General features: G+C 33.1%; 1 protein-coding gene across 4 annotated transcripts in view; it reads left to right on the top strand.

The window, feature by feature from the left end:
* Nucleotides 1-24,738, top strand: part of GRIK2 (glutamate ionotropic receptor kainate type subunit 2) — a 1,096,112-nt gene that overhangs the window by 674,809 nt on the left and 396,565 nt on the right. For all 4 annotated transcript variants that reach the window (XM_078054938.1, XM_078054939.1, XM_078054940.1 and 1 more), the window contains 2 exons: nucleotides 11,502-11,669; nucleotides 16,205-16,462. In XM_078054938.1, coding sequence (XP_077911064.1) covers nucleotides 11,502-11,669; nucleotides 16,205-16,462 — 426 coding nt within the window. The remainder of the gene's footprint in view (nucleotides 1-11,501; nucleotides 11,670-16,204; nucleotides 16,463-24,738) is intronic.

Below are 24,738 nucleotides of genomic sequence, written 5' to 3'. Positions count from 1 at the left end.
AATTCCCTAATGCCATTTAATATCTAGGGCATTTTTAAAAATAGCCTTTCATATTTACAAAGAAGCATGAAGATTTTATCCTTTGGATAAGGATTTGTACAAAATTAAAGTGAAGAGAACATATTTTGCATTTATTTAGATAGAAAATAAGATTATAACAGTTGGTGGAAGAAAAACTAGCATATCTTCTGAGAGAATAACATGTTACTCATAACATTGATTTCTTTATTAAATTAAACATCTGTAAAATGCTGATTTTTACCTACTTTAAGAAAGGACCTATTTGAACAGTCTCAGAAGTTAGATGTGATGTTGGTTGGCACATCTGTCACAGGTTTATGAGTCATAAAATCCTCAGGAGTGGTTAAAATAGGTCTAAAAGAGAAAAGATTTGGATAGGCTTCGGTAGTTAACTAATATAAAACTTTTATTTCAGGTCTTGCTTAATATTGCTTCTCTGTGATGGGGAAAGTTTCAGTGTTTGAAGTTTTGTGTAAACAAGGGATTCCTTGCCATTTGTTCTTTCATATCTACAAAACAAGGTTGGGCAAATAGACCTGTGGAAAGGAAGGCTATTCTCCTCTGTTTCCTTTCTTCTTTCTTTATCAAGCCTATTATAGAGTGATGAGAACTATTAACTTTTACAATAAGCTTGGAGAAAGAACTGCAGGCATTTTATTGTTTGATATAGAGGTTATGTGAGATATGGTGGCTCTTTCTGAATTAAAACACACACACAAAAAACAAAACAACTAAACAAAAAAAATAAAGCTGTGAGAATGATTATCATAGCTGATTTTTTTTTAATTTCAAAAAGCCAAAGGTAAGTATAAGAGAGCGGTGAAGTGTTGCTTGTATCCAGTAGAGAATAGGGAATCTGATGATAATGAGAAAGTAGGCTTTAGGTTCCTGAAAATGTGAAATTGGGTGAATCTTGGTGCAAGTCTCAGGAAAGCCCATAATTATAAGTTACTAAGATGCTGCTATAGGATCATATAGTTCTTCTGTGTTTATTACTTTGGGATGTACTTTACTCACGAAACATGATCTGTGAACTCCTTAGGGTAGCAATTCTGTCTTCATGCACCACATGCTTATGAAATGCTACATGCAATTCTGACACTTCATAATAAAATTAATAAGTCTAGAAGCACTTTTTATAGGAGGTATGTAGTACAAAATGAGTATTATTTTTCTCAAGCTATATAAAGAGAAAAAGGCCTGTTCAAAATCATGTGAACAATTATCCTTTGTAGGTTTATGAACAGGTGGACAAAATGCTTTGCCTTCAATTTTTTATTAGCAATTTTTAAAGCCAAAGATATACTTTTGGGAAAAAAAAAATAGCTGATTTCTTCCTCAGAGAATCAAATTTATAGGCCCTTATTTTCTACTTCACAAAGAAAATAGATAAAATATGTATTCTTTTAGTGTCCTGCCCAACTTCACATCAGCAGATCACAGGTAATTGCCTTTTGCATCAATGAATAAAGTGTTCTCCTCCCCAGGTTTACCTACTATTTCCTTTGGATTTGATCTTCTCTGGTTCCTGAGCCACCTGGCTTCATCAGTAATACCTTCTTTTCTGCCTTTTACCTTTCTCTTTCTATCGTTCTCTCCCTATTATATAAACATGCGGTCTTTCTCATCATAAAAGAAACAAATGCATAAACACCCTGAGATTTCATAGTATCCTCTAGCTACTCTCCTGTTTTCTGCTACCCCTTAATAATAGTCTAGCTTCATTTTCAAACATATTTTATTCATTTTTTAAAAAGTATAAAATTAACACAGATTCATTGTTAACAATTTAAAATGTACAAACAAGGATCGCCTGGTTGGCTCAGTCGGTTAAGTGTCTGACTCTCGATTTTGGCTGGGGTCATGATCTCAGGGTCATGATCCCAGGATCATGAAATGGAGCCCCGTGTCTGGCTCTGGGCTGGGTGTAAAGACTGCTTAGGATTCTCTCCCTCTCCCTCTGCCACTTCTCACTCTCACTCTCTCTCTCCCCCCAAAATAAGTAAGCAAGTAAATAGATAAATACATAAATAAAATGAACAAACAAGTGAAAAGAAGAAAATTAAAGTTAATCAGATGGCTATCATCTGAAATAAACCATACTTAATATTTTGTTATGCATAAGTACATATTGTAACTGCTTATAAAGCATTTTTGTCATCGAATAACTTCTATTGAATTTAAAAATGGCTAGATACCTATTATTTTATTAATTAAATGTACCATAATTTATGTAAATAATTTTCTACCACTGGATGGTTAGAGCATTTCTAATCATATTGTTCTTATGAACAAAGTGAACGTCCTTGCAGCTAAATCACTCACATTTTTCTTCAGGTTCATCCTAAAGTAGAATTAGCAGACTTAAGTGTACAATGTTTTTAAAGCCTGATAGATTTAAAGAAAGGTTTTCAAGAAAGTTCATCAATTTATTTTTCTTTTCAGCTGTGCTTTTTCTCTTAACAAATTTAATCTCTAAAAATTCAATTCTTTGTTTTAGTCTTTCCTTTCCTATTTTTGAACATTTTAATATGTTTATTAGTTATTTGCCTATATTACTTATAAATTATCTATTCATATTCATTGCCAATTTTTCTGTTGCAGTGATCATATTTTTTATTGTTAATATTATTTATATATTGAAGATACTAACTCTTTTGTTAAGATTTTTATTTTTTGAGAGAGAGAGAGCAAGCACAAGCAGGGGGAGCCGCAGAGGGAGAAGGAGAAGCAGACTCCCTGCTGAGCAGGGAGCCCGATGTGGGGCTCGATCCCAGGACCCTGGGATCATGACCTGAGCTGAAGACAGACGCTTTACTGACTGAGCCACCCAGGCGTCCCTCTCTTTTGTTTTTTAATGATATGTTTATATTTAGTTAATATACTTTCATATATCTTATTTGTCTTTAATCATATTTATGTGTTTGATTATGGATTATTTTTCAAACTTTCAAGTTACATTTAGCAATATTGCCTTTATTTTTACTGCTTGTGCTATCAAACTTAGAAAAGCCTTAATGCTTTTATGCAATAGTTTTTTAAAGTAATATTTTATTAAAGGATGATCTATATATACCAAAGTGCACATTTATACAGTAAAGCCTTAATAATACATATCCAAGCACTGAGGTTAAAAAACAGAACATCACCAGCACCTCAGAAGCACATCATGTACCCTCCCTACCGCCACCACTATTTTTTGAAGTTTTTGAAAAATGAATTCATACAGCAGTATTTTTTTGTGTTTGACTTCTTTCACTCAGTATTTTGTTTATGAGATTCATCTTATATTGTTACATGTGGTTATTGAATACATGATTTTTGATGAACATGCATGCACTTTTTGTTGGGTATATATCCTGGAGTAAAATTTTGGCCACAGGGTTTGTGGATTTTCAATGTTAGAAGACTCTGATGCACAATTTTCAAAGTAGGTTGTACCAGCTTCCAGAGAGACCAGCAATGTATGGGAGGCCTACTTACTCCACATTTTCAACAACACTTGATACTACTTGTCTTTTTCATTATAATCATTTGAGTGTATGTAAAATTGTTTTGAACTGTAATTTTAATTTTTATTGTCCAGATTACTATGAAATTGAACTCTTTTTCATATGTTTATTGTCCCTTTGAATTTTTTAGGGGGGAGTGATTGTTCAAATTTTCTACCCACATTTCTATTGATTTGACTGCCATTTTCTTTTTATGAATATTTTAAAGAGATGAATCTCTTACACACACACACACACACACACACACACATCCTCTGAATTTTTTCTTGAACTGGGAAATTCCTAATTTTAATGTCTATCACATTTCTACCTTATGGTTAATACTTTTTGTCTTTTTTTTTTTTAAGAAATCTTTTCCCAGCCTGCTTTTCTTTTAACATTATTGTTTAAATTTCACATTTAGCCATGTGATTGAAATTACTTTTTAAGGTGTGATTATTGAATTGATCCAGACACATTTATTGAAAATACAATTCTTTTTCTTTGACACTATAATATTATCACTTATATGTCAGTGACTATGTAGGTGAAAGTCTGTTTATGGATTGTATGTTCTGTTCTATTTATGTATTTTTTGTTGTTGTTTTCTGTTTTTTAAGAGAGAAAGAGCATGAGCAGGGATGGAAGGGGCAGCGGGAGAGGAAGAGAGAGAATCTTTTTTTTTTTAAATATTTTATTAATTTATTTGACAGAGAGTGACACAGCGAGAGAGGGAATACAAGCAGGGGGAGTGGGAGAGGGAGAAGCAGGCTTCCCGCAGAGCAGGGAGCCCAATGCAGGACTTGATCCCAGGACCCTGGGACCATGACCTGAGCCCAAGGCAGATGCTTAACGACTGAGCCACCCAGGCACCCCGAAGAGAGAGAATCTTAACCAGGCTCCATGCTCAGCTCCAAGCCCTATGCAGGGCTCGATCTCACCACCCTGAGACCATGACCTACTCCAAAATCAAGAGTTGGACACAACTGACTGAACTACCCAGGCGCCCCTCTATTAGTCTACTTTTATACTAATACCAAAATTGAGTAATTTATAATTGAATTAATTATTACAATTCTTGAAATATGGTAGTGTAAGTCCTCCAGCTTTTGTTTCTCTTAAGATTGCTTTTACTATTTTAGGCCCTTTGCATTTCTGTATGTATTTTAGTCTGCTGTGGTTTTGACTGGGATTGTACTAAACTATAGATCAATTTGTGGAGAATTAACATCTTTAAAATCTTGAGTTCTTTATTTCATAAATGTTTAGTTAGTTCTTATTTTCTCTCAATAATGTTTTATAGTTTTCACCACAATATTTTGCACATCCTTTGTTATATTTCAGAGTATCTCAAGTTTTTTGATGCTATTGAAAATTATACTTTATAATTTTTTTATTTTGGTTTGTTGTTGATGTGTAGAAATACCATTTATTTTTGTACATTGATCTTAATATCCAATGAAATCTTGCTAAATCCATTCTTTTAATTCTAATGATTTATCTGTATTATTTTTCTACATATATAATCATTTCATCTGAGAATAACCATAATTTTGTTTCTTCCCTTTCAAACCTTATTATATTATATTTATTTATTTTAGTTTCATTACTCATTGCACTAAAGAGGACCTTCACTGCAATACTAAATAAAAGTGGTCATAGTAAGCTCCTTTATTTCATTACCAGTTTTAAGAGGAAAGATTTCAACATTATACCAGTAAGTATGATGTTTGATGTAGGTTATTTATAGATACTCTGTATCTGCTTTCAAGTTTTCTTCTATTTCTAAATTGCTCAGAGTTTTTTTTTTTTTAAAGATTTTATTTATTTATTTGACAGACAGAGACACAGAAAGAGAGGGAACACAAGCAGGGGGAGTGGGAGAAGCAGGACTCCCGTGGAGCAGGGAGCCCGATGCAGGGCTCGATTCCAGGACCCTGGGATCATGACCTGAGCTGAAGACAGACACTTAACGACTGAGCCACCCAGGCGCCCCTAAATTGCTCAGAGTTTTTAATCATGATTTGAAGTTGAAATTTATCAATGATACTCTCATAACTGTCAAAAGGACTGTTCAGTTTTCTCCATTTTCTGTTAATATTTTAAACTGTATAGAATTATTTTCAAATATTAAGCAATCTTGAATTCCTAAAATAAACCCTATTTTTTTTTCTTTTTAAATTTTTATTTAGATTTCAGTTAGTTAACATACAGTGTAGTTTCAGGTGTACAATGTAGTGATTCAACACTTTCATACACCACCTGGTGCTCATCACAAGTGTACTCCTTAATCCCCATCACCTATTTCACCCTTCCCCCACCCATCTGCCCTGTGGTAACCATCAGTTCTCTATAGTTAAGAGTCTGTTTCTTGGTTTACCTCTCTCTCTTCTTTTGTCCCTTTGCTTGTTTGTTTTGTTTCTTAAATTCCACATATCAATGACATCACATGGTATTTGTCTTTCCTTGACTGACTTATTTCCCTTAGCATAATATTCTCTAGCTCTATCCATATCATTGTGAATGGCAAGATTTCATTCTTTTTTATGGTTAATATTCCACTGAATACATATATCACATCTTCTTTATCCATTCATTAGTCAGTGGATACTTGGGCTGTTTCCATAATTTGGCTATTATAAATAATGCTGCCATGAATATGGGGGTACATGTATCCCTTTGAATTAATATTTTTGTATTCTTTGGGTAAATACCTAATAGTGCAATTGCTGGATCCTAGGGTAGTTCCATTTTTAACTTTTAGAGGAACCTCCATACCCATTTGGTTTTGATGTGTTATTGTCTTTATACATTGCTAGATTCAATTTGCTGTATTTTATTTAGGATTTTTGCATCTATATGTTCATGAGGAGTTGGTGTGTAACTTTTTTTTTTTTGTAAGTTCTATCTTCTTATTCTTGATTAGACTTGTTAAAGTTTTATACATTTTGATAATATTTCAAATAACCAAAGTTTGGCTTTGTGTGTGTGTTTTCTATGGTATTTTATTTATTATTTTATTTATTTCTGCTCTGATCTTTATTATTTTTTTCTTCTATTTCCTTTGGATTTGATTTGTTCTTTTTTCTTTCCTAGCTATATGAGATGGAATCTTAGATCATTGAAATTTAGTCTTCTATTTTTTTAATTTTAATTTTGATTTTTAGTCTTAAATTTTCTTTTAAGCATGGACTTAGTTGTATTCTACAAGTTTTAAGTGCCAAATTTTCAGTTTTATTTTGTTCCCCAATTTTATAATTTCCATTTTGATTTCATTCTTGACCCATGGAATACTTAGGCATATATTCTTTAATTTCTAAATTTGGGATTTCCAAGTTATCTTTTTATTTATTTCTAGTTTAATATCACTGTGGTGAGGGAATATGCTCTGAATTAATTTAATCCTTTTAAATGTGTTGAGATTTAGGATATGGCCTAGCTTATGATCAATTTTGGTAAAGATACACTTGAAAAGAAAAAAATATTTTGTCATTTTGAGGTACTGTGTTTCATCTTTGTTAATTAGGTCAAATATATTTATTTCGTCTAAATTTTAACTAATTTTTTTTTTGTCTGCTTCTTCTATGAGCTACTGAGAGTGGTGTTTTAATGTTTCCCACTATGATCTGTATCTCCTCCAATTCTGTCAATATGTTGGAGGGTTTTTTTTTTTTATTATTTTTATTAGTGTATGTTGAGTCTGAATTTTATCATTCTTGTGTATTGACTTCTTTATCATTATGATATACACCCTTTATTCCCTTCAAGTCTACTTTATCTAACATTGGAATAGCTTCACCAGCTTTTATTTGGCTAGTGTGGTTTTAGAACAAGTCTTTGCCTATCTTTTTCCTTATTTTTCACTATTTCTCTTGCAGGTAGCTTACAGTTTTGTGCCTTTTTATCCTGTTGGGTAATCTTAAACTTTAAAATGTGAACCTATTTCATTTACCTTTAATATAATTACTGATACCTTTGTTTTAGATCACTTATACCACTAGTTCTTTTAGTGTTTTCTCTATTTTACTTATGTTTCTCATTCTTTTTGAACAAATAAACTATTTTTATTATGCCACCCTTCCTCTGTTAAATTTTTGATCATTTGCTATTTCATTATTTTAGTCTTTATCTTAGGAATTTAAATATGCATTGTTGCATTATTTATTACAGTCTAGAATAATTATCTTTACCTTCCTACCAATATTGCTAGAACATTAACATTCTTTAATTTTATTTATGCTTTCTTCAACTTTTGTGTTGTTATTAGAATATACTTTGATTTAAATACATTACAGACTTCATAAGATGTTACTGTTCTTGCTCGTTTAGTTAAAATTTATTGATATTCACCCACATATTTACCCTTTCTTTATACTTCATACATTTAAGCAGTGTAGTGGTTCCCTCTGGAATAATTTTTCCTCTGCCTAAAGAACTCATTTGTTTAATATTTGTTTTAGTGGAGGTTTATTCGTGATAAATTCTCTCAATTTTGTTATTTTCATTGTTATGATTAAACATCATTGGCAAAAGATATTTGTGTCTCTCCTATATATATAAAATGAAGTAAAAATGAAACTCTATGTTTTAATAAGTAATTTTTATTTCTAATTACATTTATTAAAATTTCCAGAATAGCAGTAAAAGTGGATATTGTAGACATTCTTATCTTTTTCCTGACATTACTGGGACTTCCTTTCTATTTTACTCTTAAATATAACATTTACTATTAATATGTGATTTTTTTTTTAAAGATTTTATTTATTTATTTGACACAGAGAGAGAGAGAGGAATCACAAGTAGGCAGAGTGGCAGGGAGTGGCAGAGGGAGAAGCAGGCTCCCCGCTGAACAAGGAGCCTGATGTGGGACTCGATCCCAGGACCCTGGGATCATGACCTGAGCCGAAGGCAGACGCTTAACGACTGAGCCACCCAGGTGCCCCTAATATGTGATTTTTATCTTAGTAAAGTTTCATTATGACTCCATTATTTTTTCTAAAAATATTTTCTTAATCAAGAATAATTAGTGATATCTATCAGGTGTCTTTATACCATCTAATATGGTGATTGTACTTTTATCTTCTTTGATCAATTACTATGTTAGATGTTACTAAACTTTCCAAAATTTTAAACAGAATTACAAAAGCTCTGTTTGTTTCCCATGTAAGCTTAAGGCACCCACCCAATATTTTTTGGAAAGTAATTCTTTACTAAATTCTTTTACCTCCCTGTCCATACTTGCCCTCCACAAATCAGGAGTAGTGATCTCTCTTTTTCTTTTTTTCTTTCTTTCTTTCTTTTTTTTTTTTTTTTTTTGAGTTAACATGGCTGGAAGGTGTTATAGAAGATATTGTGCCTTGAAAACTTGCATTATCTGGACATTTTTGATTTTTATATACAAAATTTTAAATTCTGGCTTTGGATCAATAAAAATTAATTATTTATTTTACTAAGATACATATGTGTTATCTTGAGGAATTACAAAGATTTCCTTAAATATTCAAACCAGTAATAAATATGTAAACTTGAATTTGAATTATTTATTTTTTTTATTTTTTTATTTGTTTATTTTTTTTTAATGTTTTATTTATTTATTCATGAGAGTCAGAGAGAGAGAGAGAGAGGCAGAGGCAGAGGGAGAAGCAGGCTCCCCGCCAAGCAGGGAGCCTGATGCGGGACTTGATCCCAGGACCCTGGGATCATGACCTGAGCCGAAGGCAGACGCTTAACCATCTGAGCCACCCAGGCGCCCCTGAATTATTTATTTTCAAGAGAGATAAAGAATAGGAATATTTTAACCCACTATCATCAAATATTGATCATTTTTGTATCCTTCTTTTGTATTTATATCACATAGAAACTCTAATTTGAACTGAGGAAAGTAGAAGATTAGTTTTTCATTTTATTTTGCCATTAAGAAACAACTTCAGGTTTGTATTTCTATAATTGACTCTTTATTTCTAATTAACTTTAAGAAGTACTTTATAATTGCTCAATTATTTTTCTGTTCCATATGTAGGATCTTACATTTCTAATTACATATTATTATTAAAGTCATTATGTCTCGCCTTTAGGAGGTTTTGTGTATTTTACCTGAATGAAACTTTGAAGAAAAATACTAGTTTGTAGTAGAATAAGCAAGGGCTTTGAAGTTTTTGCATGAACAGATTGTAATGTTGGCTCTATCATTTGACAGTTATATGATCTTTGGCCAAAAGAGCTCTTTCCTATAAAATAATACTACTTGTGATTACTTTGAAGATTCACTGAAACCTTAGAACACTTATGGGGTTCTTACTCTATGGTAGCCACCGATCTAAGTGCTTTATTATGAGATAACATTTAATTTTTATAACAACTCTGTGTAGTCATCTTCATTATCATCCTTTTTTTTAGAGATGAAGAAATTTAGACTGAGGATTTAAGCAACTGACCAAATTTACATGGATGGCAAATGGCAGATACAGAATGTAAACCCAGTTTGGCTTCAGAGGCTAGGCTCATACTACTATTCTCCTCCATATATACAAGACATCTAATTTGGTTCTTGATACCAATTAGACATGTAAATATTTATTGTTCTGCTTAGCCTAAGTCTCCAAAGATTTTAAATGTATTCAAAGTACTATTTCACAATAAGTTAATTGCTCTGGTAATTATACCATCAATTTAGATGAAAGAATAAGAGAAATATTTCAAACTAATATGGTGTCAAATAACAAATTTTCTAATTCTTCCTGAACACAAATTTGTCTGAGTACTGTGGTATTTTCTTGAGTCCTAATTCCTCCTATTTAGAGGAATTACTACCATACCATGACTTCTTACTAATTTAAAATTGTTACCATACCATGGCTTCTTACTGATTTAGAATAGGTAGTTTGCTGATTGTATAGTCACCTGACATTTATGTGTCAGAAGACTTTAGATGAGGTATGAATTGCAAACTGTGGAAATGGCTTATTCAAGGGAGTTTAATTTGTGAATGACTGTGCTGAGAGTACATGGAATGAAATCTGAAAGGGAAAAAGATAAATGCTCTCTATTGTTAAAGTAGTACTAGTTTTCCAAAGACAGAGGTTGGACAGTGTCAAATATCAGATGCTTTCACTTTCATTCCATTTACCAGAGTAACAATAAAGAAAAGATTCTGTTGGAGGCAAAGGTCCCATAGGTCACTCAGAACTGAATAGAGAGAATATTAAGAAGAAGCAAGGCTGGGACAAGAATGAGGAAACTGAACTAAGACATAATTGGTAAAAGTGACAGATGGAAAGGACATGTTTTTGAATTGTACTCTACATTTTATGGCCTAAATTATATGCTTCCTTGTTATTTACTGATTAAGGGATTTGCACTGTTTGGGAAAGTTATCTTTCACAAATGTCCAAGTATCTTCTAAAAAAAAAACTGAGAGTAGAACAAATAGAGAAATGGTTACTTTGCTGTCTTTTCTTGAAAGCTCATTTGTTAGAATTTGCAAGTGAATTTGTATTTTGGGCTTTTGACACAATAAGTGCCATAGAAATTATGCTAGAGATTTCTGATTTCTCAATTAATAGAGACAAATGTAATATAATTTCCCTGATGCTTAACCTCATAGCTTTATATCAGTATAGAGGATTGATTATTCTGGAACTGTGCAAAAGTTTGAGGGACAATGCTCGGTACTTAAGGCAAGATCTATATATACCTAGGCTCTAAAAGAAGGAATTACTAAAAGAAAAAAAGCAAAATCATATTTAAATCATGTTAAATTATGGTAACAATAGCAAAGAAATTTTTACGATATGGATTTATCTAAAAGGGCACATCTCGAATATTCAAGTTCATAGAAAAAGTAAGCACAAACTCCATGTACTTAAGCAAATCACACATACATATGTATGCGCACACACACACAAATGCACATGTACATAAAAGTAAAGAAAACTTTATACATTTTCTCTATCTTCTAAGAACTGTATGATTATTCTTTCTTTTTGCCAGGGGGCATTTTTGAATATGTGGAATCTGGCCCAATGGGAGCTGAAGAACTTGCATTCAGATTTGCCGTGAATACAATCAACAGAAATAGAACGTTGTTGCCCAATACCACCCTGACTTATGACACCCAGAAGATAAACCTCTATGACAGTTTTGAAGCATCCAAGAAAGGTAATTGACAAATATTTAACATTATATTTTCTGGAATTCAAATTTCCAGGTATTCTTGAGAGATTTCTTAACTCCAAATGTAATTAATAAGTCATTAGGAATATTTTCATGCAAATGTTTCTTTTCAAAATGCATGTAAATTTTATCAGGGAAAGTAAGGTGATATGATTACCTATTACAAAAAAAATGCTTATAACATGAAATGCAAAAAAAAAAAAAAAAAACATGAAATGCAATTAGGTCTGTGATTGTTGTGAAATTGTTTTTTCCCCAATAATCCTGTTTTCTTATTTAACTATTCCTATTTTTAAGAACCCACTAAATAAAATTATACATCAGTAGATTTTACCAAGTTTTGGAATCCATTCTTACATTTTTATTTCTATTATCTGTCACTTCCACTACATTATTACTGTTGTCTCAATTTACTGACTACCTTGAAAGTCCTGTAGTTCCAAGTGAGTTCACAATGTCAGACTAATCTTAAAACTTTATTGGAAATTTTCAACAACCTTTCATTTATGTGAACTCCATGCTCATTTTTAAGCTAGTTGATGTTTCTTCTTGTAACTGAAAATAAATGGCTAATGATATGAAAATTGAATTATAGGAAGATATAATACTTTATGAATTTTGTTATTTCTTTTACTATGTTGTGAAACTGTGTTTTTCATGATAAGAATAGAAACATAACTTTGTGGAATATGACTTTAACATTTATAAAGTAAGGAAGGTAATAGAGAACTATTATCAAGGCATTATTTTAACCAAACAACAATCTTGGTAGTAAATGTATTTTGTGTTTCCATAGTCCTCCTTGTCTAAGTGGGTGATCTTTCCTTTTGCATAGTTAGCATTCATCTAACAGGAATTAAATTTCATAATATAGATTTTTCTCAAAGGAATGGGCTTACAAAGCATTTGTTCTAAATTCATATTTTTAAAACAATATTTACTTTTCTGTAATGCTAATATTGTTTTATTAGCTACCTTACTTGATAGAAATGTACATAATTACTTATAATTCTAACTTGGTCTAGATTTCTTCCAATTTCATTAATATTAATGGCAACTGATAAGCTACAATATTCCATAAGATGAAAGTACCCTTTTTATCCCCCAGCTAACTAGTGTTTATCAAGGCCTATATTCTGCCTGCCCTTTGAATTCATATCTTTATGAATACGAATAAGTTTCCACATTTCAGAACCATGTCAGGGTGATGAAAGGTTTTAAAGCCTGGAAAAAAAGGGTAAAGGTTATTGTGAAATACTACATTTGTCATCATAATTGCAAAATAAGTCATTAACTGCAAGACAAGTGCATTTGATTAGTGACATAGTTCATGATTATTTCCATTAGGAAGAAGAAGCTCTGTCTCAAATGAAATCATTTAGACCAAAGAATGTGGAATATGAGTGAAGTATAAAAAAATATTAATAGATTTCTTAATGATGAATTCAAAGGAGCAATGTAAAAAAGAAAAACCAGACTAGCATGTTCTTTTTAAAATTTTTTAAAAAGATTTTTATTTATTTATTTATTTATTTGAGAGCGAGAGTACGCAGGAGCACTAGCGGGGTGGGGGGAGCAGCAGAGGGAGAGGGAGAAACAGACTCCCTGCTGAGCAGAAAGCCTGACTCAGGACTGTATCCCAGGACCTGGGCCAAAGATAGACACTTGACAGACTGAGCCACCCAGGTGCTCCCAGACTAGCATGTTCTAACAACAAACAGGTTACTATCTTGGGAATTATAAGGTGTTAAACTCATTTGGGTTCCAAAATATTAAAAGAGGTTTAGAAATTTTGTCACCCACTAAAATCCATTGAGAATCAAATTCATTAACTGATTTTTGCCTGAAGCTAGGGAAAGCTCAAATAAGCCTAATAAGTAACTTTCTCTGTGAGATATTGAAAGGGTAAAAGTCATGGTTTGGGTCTTACCTTGTGAAGCTCTTGCTTACTGGGCTATTATTGGTTGGAGGCCATAGCAGTGATGCGGGAGAGCTAGGTTCTTGTCCCATGGAGTCAAAGAATGAATCTTGCGGACAAAGGAGAGAGTAAAGCGATAGACATTTATTAAGCAAGATACAGAAAAAGATCTCAGAAGTGAGAGGGGTCCCAATAGGGTTGCCACTGAGGGCTTTTAGGGGTGGTCTTTTATAGAAAGCTAACCAAGGAACTTAAATCTTTTTAACATCTCTACTGATAGCACCATTGAGTAAGGACTAGTGATAATACCTTCAATGGCTTACTTCCTTTTTAGGGTCTGGTAATTCTAGGTTGCTCTCAAGTGGCTGTTAAAACAAGACCTCACCTCTGACACTTAGGACAGGATGGTCTAGTTTGTTCCCTTTCTCTGGTTTCCTTTCATCTCCCACATTTTGAATTTTGTGAGCCTGATCCTCTGGCCCCCTACCTATCTCTCCCTACCTAGCCTTGTCTGTCCCTTTCTCAGCAGTATGTAAAAAGATAATATAAGAGAGAGATCTGATAAAACTTTTGAACCTGGGATAACTCAATACATATATATAGATATAGATATTAATGATTAATTATAAAATAATTTAATTACTTTGGACTTTAAAATTTTTTTTAAATTTTTTTCCAAGGAGAGAAAATAATAAGAAATCAGATGTTTACATTTTAACATTTTTTTCTGATATATGGTCTTATATTTTTAGTAAGTAATAATGTTTAGCTCAGTAGATACTTTGATGTATTAGAGCTTGAATTTTTATTTGAATCATATCGCTTTTAAATGATTCCTCTGATAACTGAAAACTGTTTCTTATTTGAAACACATTTCAGAACATTGTATATAAACTACTATAATGTTTTTACCTTTTTTTGATCTGTGACTTGTCAAAAACCTGGTAAAGGAAGATCTTTTATTCTTAATGTATACGAATTAAAATCCATGTTAGTGAAAAATTTCAAGCTCCAACCTTACTACTGATTCAGAAATCCAATCACTATTTAAAAAGTAAGAATCTACATATTCAAAAAATTTACTAGATGATACTGGAATTTTTGAAGAAAATTTAAACAAGTGAGTTTTTTTCAACTATCATTTATTTACTTATTAAATATGTCTATGCTTCAGAATCCTTCCATCACATTGTGTTTTGTGCAGCAAAATCTCTGAAGGAAAATATCAGAAAATTTCACACAGTAGAATTATAAAGTATTTTGGAGAGATTTAGTCTAAACACCTAACTGATGCCTAAATCCCAATAATAACTCTCTTTATTCCTGTTTAAGTATTTGCAGGGATGGGTAAACTATTGCTTCTTGGAACAGACTTCCTTTCTTGGATATTTTCTACTTCCTTTTTTTTTTTTTTTAATTTAAATTATGTCAACATTTATGAGAAGCTTCTAGCCATTTGCCCTAATTCTTCCTTTTCTGGCCAAATGAAACAAACTTAAGCCTCTTTAATAGGCCAGATCTTTAAATATTAAAGGTGATTTTCACGTTTCCAATAATTATTTACTTTCTAGGCCCAAATTCCCTAGTTCCTTTGGAGGACCTTATAGAAATTGAAGTCCTATCATAATTTATCCTCATCTGAATAGCTTCTACTTTGTTTATGCCTCTCTTAGTAACTGTAATTATTACTGATGTGAATAAAATTTCTTATGAGTGAATGAATATAAACTTCAAAAATTAATTTAGAACAATATAAAAGACCTATAGTATACAAAAGCCAAGTAAATAAAGATGTTTAAATACTTACGTAATGATTTTATTCTTTCTACGCAATGAGATTAATCCATATGAAATCACCCTTGATGAGCCATATCAGGTTTTGAATGGGTATTTGTACACATAGCTTGACCTATATCATCAGATATGTGCAAATACTTAGCTTAGCAATGTGTGGCCCTGGCTTCTTAGATGGTGAGGAGGAACCAAATGGTTTCTGATTAAGAATTTGAAGTTGGGGCACCTGGGTGGCTCAGTCGTTAAGCGTCTGCCTTCGGCTCAGGTCATGATCCCAGGGTCCTGGGATCGAGCCCCGCATCGGGCTCCCTGCTCCGCGGGAAGCCTGCTTCTCCCTCTCCCACTCCCCCTGCTTGTGTTCCTTCTCTCGCTGTGTCTCTCTCTGTCAAATAAATAAATAAAATCTTAAAAAAAAAAAAAAAAAAAAAGAATTTGAAGTTGTAGAGGATGGTCAGTGAATTTGGGAAGGAACACTATTCTTCCAACTCCCTACTATAATCTATTTTTGCAAGACGAACACTCTGCTTCCTTCTTAAATTCTAGAATATTCTTCCTCTTTCCCTCTTTTGATGTTATTTGTAGAATTATTTGAACATTGAGTTGCAGATGTCTGGAAGAATTTCCCTTCTAACAAACTGAAAATGTTTGGAGTTTGACAAAATATGAAAATTATCTAAATGTAGATGTGATTTGTAAGGAAAACAAAATCTTTCTTCAGGATAAAGCTTTAGGCTTACAATAATAATGTGATAATGTTGGCAAGCTGGCATCTCTCCTCGTTACTGACAGACTTCTGTCTCCTCTTCAGCCTGCGATCAGCTGTCTCTTGGGGTAGCTGCCATCTTCGGGCCTTCACACAGCTCTTCAGCAAATGCTGTGCAGTCCATCTGCAATGCTCTGGGGGTTCCCCACATACAGACCCGCTGGAAGCACCAGGTGTCAGACAACAAAGATTCCTTCTATGTCAGTCTTTACCCAGACTTCTCTTCCCTCAGCCGTGCCATTTTGGATTTGGTGCAGTTCTTCAAGTGGAAAACCGTCACGGTTGTGTATGATGACAGCACTGGTAAGAAAAATCAGTAGCCTTCAGGGCTATGCTTTAAATACACATGATGTTCTGAAACTTATTCAAGATTCTTACTTGTTCTCATTTGGTTTTTTAAATTAAGGTAAGGAATGGAAAGACATTTGGAATCAAACATCAACACTAATTTCACACATCCAAAGAACAGCTAAATCACATACCTTCTCTCTGTATTTGTGAGATAAGCACTTTTCTTTCCTGTGAAGGATCAGTTAGCATGAACTATAATATTGGATGAAGGATAAAGATAGCATGAAATATAATATTGAAATATTTATTCAAAGAATTCTTCTGTTAGGTTCAGGATAGTTTCCCAAAGTAAATTCTTATGATTGTCCGTTAGTGAAACTTATCAAGAAATTCAGGATTTTGCCTTAACGTTTTCTCTGGCTATTTATGTGCAAAAAAATGTGTATGAAAAATAATAATTTTTATATCTGTATAGCATGTTAAAGTTTAAAAAAATTTTTTTCTCAAATTTGAAAAAATGTAATACCTATTAAAATACTCAAAGTTTTTAGAATATTTATGTGTAGACACAGTTTAGGGACTTGGAAAATAGAGTTTTCTAAGTGGTATTTATTACAGTGTCTTTGATGAATATTTTAATGAATTTTTGCTGGCTAGAGGTTGTGCTTTCTTGTTTTAATGTATGTTATTATTTTTATATATAAATGGTTGTTTTGAATTAAAAACAATTCTCATAGATAAATATATGAAAGTAAACATTAAAAATAAAGTATTTATTTTCCTTGGCAATTATATTGGTAGAAGAAGTTCATACTGTTTTGGTTATTATATAGTGATAGGAATTTTGCATTAAGATGTTTATCAATGGTCCAAATAGTGCTCTTTAAAACAGAATGTGAAAATAATATTTTATTCTAAGACATTTCACTATACCTTCATGTTTAGACAAAAATTGAAATTCATTTGAATTTAAATTCTCCCAAAGTAATCTAGTAGCACACTTTGTTCATGCATGCAAGATTTAGAACTATGTGTAGGAATTAGTCCTTTTACCCATAAAATTGACCAAATAGACAGGTAGGAATTCTCCCAGGAGGACAAGGGAACAGGGAGTTATAGTATATAGTTATAATATATAGTAAATATATAGTATATGGTTATAATGATTATAATTTGAAAAAGATTTTCATTAGGCTAAGAAAGAGTGAGTTTCAATACACATTAATAGAGTAATTTCACTTTTCTGATTTTAAAAAAATGAAATGTTCATAAATAATTTTAACTTAGAAATATAAATAAAAGCCCTTAAAAAATAACTTAGTAAGTACCTTAGATGTGTCTTTTAACTCAAATAAGACTTACTAAGTTTGTTGTATGATGTTTTACTCCCAAATCATTACTTTTCTGTCATTGATAAAGTTCTCTGTGTCAGGTTATAAATGGTAATGGCTTTTCGGGAGTGTTATAATGTGATGGTCCAGGGAATCCTCAGTTACAAATTGGTCCATAACTCTTTATGAATGGTCATATACAGAACTGTGTAAATATGAACACACACACATTGTGAATTCATGGGTTATTTACTTCCCTAATCCCTCTGATTTAATTCAGTTGAATGTTGTCCAAATATCACATATCTTCATATATACATGCATACACACATAGTATATACACACATATGAATGCATATAGGTGTATATTGTACATGTGATATTTATATTTATTTCTTATTATCTTAAAACTCCTCATGGTAGAAAGGATATTGGCAAGTGTTCAAAATGTTTATGGATATAACACCTTCTTCACTATTCTGTTTGTGTGTATATTGTGACATTTTTATTTCATGTATGTAATTCTTGAGTGATTGACTAAAAAGATAATGGGATTTGTGACCAAAATAAAATCACAATTTGGTAAAGCACAGCTTCATATGTAATTGATCTTTTGCTCTAAATAATATTCTAAACATTTATATCATTGAAGCAAATTTAAATAGAGAAATAAATGTAATTAGTTAATTCAGTATATATACTTTTAATGGAAACTTGACCTCAGATTAAATTTATTAAAATAGTTTGTTACTATTTAAGAGTAACTTTGCCATACTCCTCACTTTGAAAGTGACATAGATACTTGGGAGATTCTAAAACCTGATTATTTAAATATTAATACTAAGAGTCACTACAAAATTATTCATAGAGTAGGTGTACCTTAAAAGTACTCCGAGGAGAATAAAAGCTTATAATTGCTCTCTTTCATGCAATATGTAATTTAAAATATATTGATAAGGCATCTACTACATGCCAGGGACCAGTGCAGGTGTGTTTATGCCAATAAAACAAAGTCATGGCCCTGGCTGAGCTTCTAATTCCTATTTAGGGATATGTGATTGTTCATGTTTTTACTGTATTTGTAATGAGCTAATTGCATCTGCAACTGGCCACTTGTAATCCCTTTTAATTTATTTATTTTTATTTTTTGTAAGATTTTATTTATTTATTTGAGAGAGAGACTGAGCAAGAAAGAGCACAAGCCGGGGAAGAGGCAGAGGAAGAGGGAGAAGCAGACTCCCCGCTGAGCAGGAAGCCAGATGCAGGACTTGATCCCAGGACCCTAGGATCATGACCTGAGCCAAAGGCAGATGCTTAACCGACTGAGCTACCCAGGCACCCTAGTCCCTTTTAATTTAACAAAGTTTTGAGAATGTGTCTATTCTTGATATTTTTATAAGATAGAACTGACCCTAAGATTCCCTTTTCAAATGTATTCATAAATATTTGGAAGTAGACTTTTTTTTTTTTTCTTTTCAGGTATGTTTAAAAGTCTCAAGGTGGAATTTTAATAATAGAATTCAACAGAGAGGATTTGTAAACTTCCCAAGTGAACAAGATGTCTATTTGATCATGTGGGAGGAAATCTGGTTATAGCAAGGACTATGAACTGAAATGGGGAAAAATCCACCTCATACTTAGCAAGATAAACATTATTGACTCCATAATGGACTTAGGTATCTGCTGTTTACTGCAGGACACACTGTGCCATTTTATTTACATTTCTTTTTTCCCTTTCCAGATTTATTTATTATGTATGCTATTCCTCCCATTTATATTCATTTCTATTTTGTTGTGTTGTCCAGTTTGATACATGATAATTATACTTTCATCCAGTCTTTGTTCCCACCCCCAAAACAGATGGGATGATAGATGAAATATAGTGCTAGAGTAGGAGAAATTCTTAGAATGATGTTAACAGGAGCTGTTTATTTTTTATGATAATTAGCATTTGTTGTTGTCGTGGATGAATGCTTTTAAACACCCTGAAAGTCTGTTATAGCTCTGAATGATGTCCAAAAATGATGGAGAAGAATTGGCTTCAGAAACAAAGCTGTGTTTCTGTCAGTCATTTTGGAACATATGATTCACTTTAAATATAAACTAAAAATAAGTTGGATAGCTGTCAGCTAGTAAGCAATTCCAGGATAAGTTCTGAATATTTGCTTTAAAATCCCTGTGTTTCATCTTTGTTTATAGACCAGCAGTCCATTAACAAAGAACTCTGGACTGGTAAACAGAAGCCTGGAATTCTATTCCCAATTTTGCTACTAAATGACTGGTACAACTTTGGAAATGAGGAGAATAGAATGAAAATAACTACAGAAAAGAGCTATAAGGCACTAGGCATTGTGATAGTTGCTATTATATAAACTATTTCACTTAATCATCAAAACAGTTCTATGAGTCCCAAAGGAAATAAGTTATCATCACACCATTCCTGCTTCCTTCAGTGACTGGCTCTTCTGTCCACCAATAGCCTAAGACAGAAACCTGAATATCTTCCTTCATTTCTTCCCTTCTTCAAGCCCCTCAATCAATCAGGCTCTAACAGTTGTCAATGCTATACCTCTATGATCTCTCAAATTTATTTCTTCTGTCCTCTTTAGCACTTCTTAGGTCAAGATCACCATCATCTCTCACCTGGATTATTACTAACAGCCTTCTAACTGGCCCCCCTACTTCAAGTCTGCATCCACTAATCCAGTCTCCACACTGCAGTTAGAGTATTTTTTTAAAAATGCAATTGTGATCCATTCTCCTTATTAATAGCTTCTCCTTGCTGTAAGGATAAAGTCAAAACTTTTTAAAGAGCCTTGTAAGACCTGACATGACCTAGTTCCTGTAGCTCTCCTGTGACATTTGAGTCTGAATTCCTCGCTTATGTCTTTTCAGATGAGCCATTAAACTTCTTTCAAGTTGCCCAATATCCTATTCTGTTCACCTAGGAAGTTCTCCTTCTGGTCCCCACTCCTCCTGTCCACTAAATGCACACACATACATGCTCATGCATACCATCTGCCTTAGATGTCACAAAGAAAGTCTACCTCAACCCTGGGTCCCAAGGCTGGAGTAGGTTTCCTCCAACAGATCCCAGCAGCTGGTACTACCCCTGACCCTCACCCATGAGAACCTTCATCACATTATGAATGGCTTTTCTTGGCTATATTTTACACTGGATCAAATACACATCTGAGCAGAATGAGCCCTAAAGCTATGAACTATTTTGTTATCAGCACCTAGGTATTACCTGGCTCATGAATGTACCTCAATAAATATTTAAGGACTGAACGCTTAAAGAGGTATTATTATATCCATTGTTTAGAAAATGAAACTCAAATGGATTAAGTGGTCTGCCCAAGGTCAGTTTAGGTTAGGTTGCTTTTTAGTACTTGCGTTGAATAAATAGATTCAACAATTTTCAGAAATAATATATAGACATGATTTCTTCTATCATTTAAAAAGTTTTATAAGACAGCTAGCATGAATTATGCTTATATCCTATTTCAAATATAATTAAATATATATATTTATTCATTTACTTATTCAAGCAGTCATTATCAAGCATCTTCTGTATACCAGGTGGTATGTTAGGGTCAGTATTACAGAAAAAACTTTGTGTCCATGAGCTCAGAGTAGAGTGAGGGAGAGAGAGGACATGTAATCAGGGCATTATTACAGTGTAACAAGTACAGTTAGAGACAAGAAAACAATATTGGGGTAGCTCAGGAGAGGAAGGTATTACAGTGCCTGGTAAAGGTAGAGGAGAATGTTGGAGAAGGTGACATTACCATGAAGTTTTCATGAAGGACAAGTATAAATGGTTCAGATAGAGAATAGGCCAAAGGGAGCAAAATGTATACACGTGATGGTGCTTGAGGGAGCTAGTGTTCAGGGACATGAAAGAACTTAATTATGACTAAGCCTCAGAAACAAGGATGATGAGGAAAAATGAGGGAGAATTTATAAAAGGCCCGCATAGGAGAAATCACAAAGAGCTTTCTTACTAACCACTCTGACTTTTCTTCCCCCTCTGCCCTGATATCTGCATGGCTATAGCAATATCTATCATGTTTGCACGATATGACCCTGCTTCCCAAACCACCATTGAGTGTGTCTTAGAGATGGGCATATACCTATTCAGTTTCCTTCCTATGAACTCAAAAAAGAACATAGAGAGAGGGACATCTAGTAGCCTGGTCTATCATGGTTACTATGGTCTTTGATGTCAAAACATTCTGCATTGAAATCCTGGCTCTGTTGTATACTTTTCAGCAAGTTACTTGATTTTAAAAGTGTGAGTTGATGCATTTGTAAAGTGAAGATAATACATACTTTAGAGGACTATTGTCGTGCCACATAGAGCCCACATAATAGTGGCTTAAAACTCACAATAATGAAAATGTCATGGCTATGTGCTATTTACTCCTTACTATGCTCTAGGAAAAAGGAATTATTAATCCCACTTTTTTTTTATTTTTTTAAATTTTTTATTGTTATGTTAATCACCATACATTACATCATTAGTTTTTGATGTAGTGTTCCATGATTCATTGTTTGTGCATAACACCCAGTGCTCCATGCAGAATGTGCCTTCTTTAATACCCATCACCAGGCTAACCCATCCCCCCACCCCCCTCCCCTCTAGAACCCTCAGTTTGTTTCTCAGAGTCCATCGTCTCTCATGGTTCATCTCCCTCTCCGATTTCCCCACCTTCATTCTTCCCCTCCTGCTATCTTCTTCTTCTTCTTTTTTTTTCTTAACATATATTGCATTATTTGTTTCAGAGGTACAGATCTGTGATTCAACAGTCTTGCACAATTCACAGCGCTCACCCCACTTTTTTTTTAATATGAGAAAATTTAGATGCAGAGAGTTGAGATAATTTGCCCAAGGTTACACAGCAAGTAAATGGTAGATCTGGGTTTTGACCCTAGGCAGTCAACTTCAGAACACACTCTGTTTAATTAAATACTGTCATATAATGTTAGTTGGTTTGGTTTGGTTCATTTTGTTGTCATTATTTTAAGCAAAGGAATGATACAGTCAGAACTATTTTTGGTAAAGGCTCTCTGGCTATAGTGTGGAGAACATATCAGGGCTATTGGGATATGGTGGGGAATAAGGCAAGACCAGAAGCAAGAGAATTTCTAAATTAATCAAGTTAAAAAAAAAAAAAAGATGACAATCTTACTTAAGGAATTTTTGATGGAGTGCTATTGAGGTAGAGAATTTTATGAAGTTATAGGAGATACAGATTGTAGGATTTAGTAAGTAAATAAGAGGAGGGAGTGATGGAGACAGAGAAATAAGAATGACCTTTATGTTTCTGGTCTGGGCTATTAATCATTGGCATATTTACCTAAAAGGGGAAAACAAGAAAAAGAGATTTCAGAGAGGGTAGGGTACATTTGGTGTTGGAGGTATCGTAAATGCATCTTGGGAAACAGGAATTTTCAAATGTGCATATGGGAGTGCCTTGGTGGCTCAGTTGGTTAAGCATCCAACTCTTGATTTCAGTTCAGGTCATGACCTGGGAGTCTTGAGATCAAGCCCCGCATCTGACTCCGTGCTCAGCAGGGAGTCTGCTTGAGATTCTCTCTCTCTGTCTCTGTCTCTGCCCCTCCCCGCCCCTCTCTAAAATAAATAAATAAATAAATCTTTAAAAAAATGGACATATGATACTTTCATTGCCGTTTTGTTCTGCCCGTCATTTGTAATTCTTTGTGGTGGGAGGAAATAAAAAAATTGCCAAAAAACAAGGTCATGGTACAAGAAAATTCAGTTATGTTAGTGAGTAGGCAGTCATGGAGATCAATATAGACATGGGGAGAATTTAAGGGAGAGCCTATAAATTGATTAATGAAGGAAATCAGTCATTTTTTTTAAAGGTCTGAAGTTTTTTTTTAAGTTTTTTATTTATTTGAGAGAGAGAGCGCACGAGCAGGGGAGAGGGGAAGAGGGAGAGAGAGAAGCAGGTTCCCTGCTGAGCAGGGAGCCCAAAGCGGGGCTCGATCCCAGGACCCTGGGATCATGACCCAAGCCGAAGGCAGATGCTTAACCAATTGAACCACCCAGATGCCCCGAAATCAGTCATTTTTTAAGGGATTATAATATTTAACAGGCTGATCTTTGAGTAATTTCTATGATATGAATATAGAAAAAAATGTCCTTATCCTAAAGAAAAGCAGAAATACTTTCTTCACTAAATTTATTAACTTGGATGAAGTATATGTATAGACTATGTTCCAGATACATCTGTGTGTGTTTTTGGAGTTAGTTTAATAAGATGTAAAATCAATTAATAGTAATTTTTTTTATCTTGGACCTGTGTTTAAATAGGATAAAATAAAATAAAATAATTCAAGAGAACAAGTTAATATGAAAATATATATTCCTGGAAGACACTAATTTTCAATACTATGACAATTTGTGTATTATAAAATTTATAACCAAATAATTTTCAATTTTATTTCAGGAAGTGGGGTAATTTGGATCTAAGATGATTATACGTTGTACAATCTAAGTACAAAACTTCAAGTTCTTTAATTCAAAGTGCACATGCAATTAGCAATTATGAGTTAAGCCTAATTATTTGGACATAGTTGATTACATAGCTTGGTATATTAGAGTTTCCACAAAGTTGGTTTTGCTTGAACATAGTTTCTTTATTCCTATTTGAGCAAGCATAAAAATTATTTGGAATATTGTTACTTGGGCTCTGATTATATGACAGTGAATATTTTTAAACATGTTCAAAGAATTAATTTTTCTTAGGTTTTAAGATCTATGCCAACCCTAAAACATGAAAATAAAATTTCTAATCCACAACAATCACACAATTCATATTCCTACATATATGCGGGTCTAACGAAATAGAAGGGACAGGTCTTATACCAGACCCAGTGATCAGCAGAATTTGCTTTCATAGGAAGAGAAGAAAATAATAATACTAA

Source organism: Halichoerus grypus, chromosome 9 (genome assembly GCF_964656455.1).
Source record: "Halichoerus grypus chromosome 9, mHalGry1.hap1.1, whole genome shotgun sequence".
Lineage (NCBI taxonomy): Eukaryota > Metazoa > Chordata > Mammalia > Carnivora > Phocidae > Halichoerus > Halichoerus grypus.
This window is presented reverse-complemented; position numbering and strand designations above follow the sequence as displayed.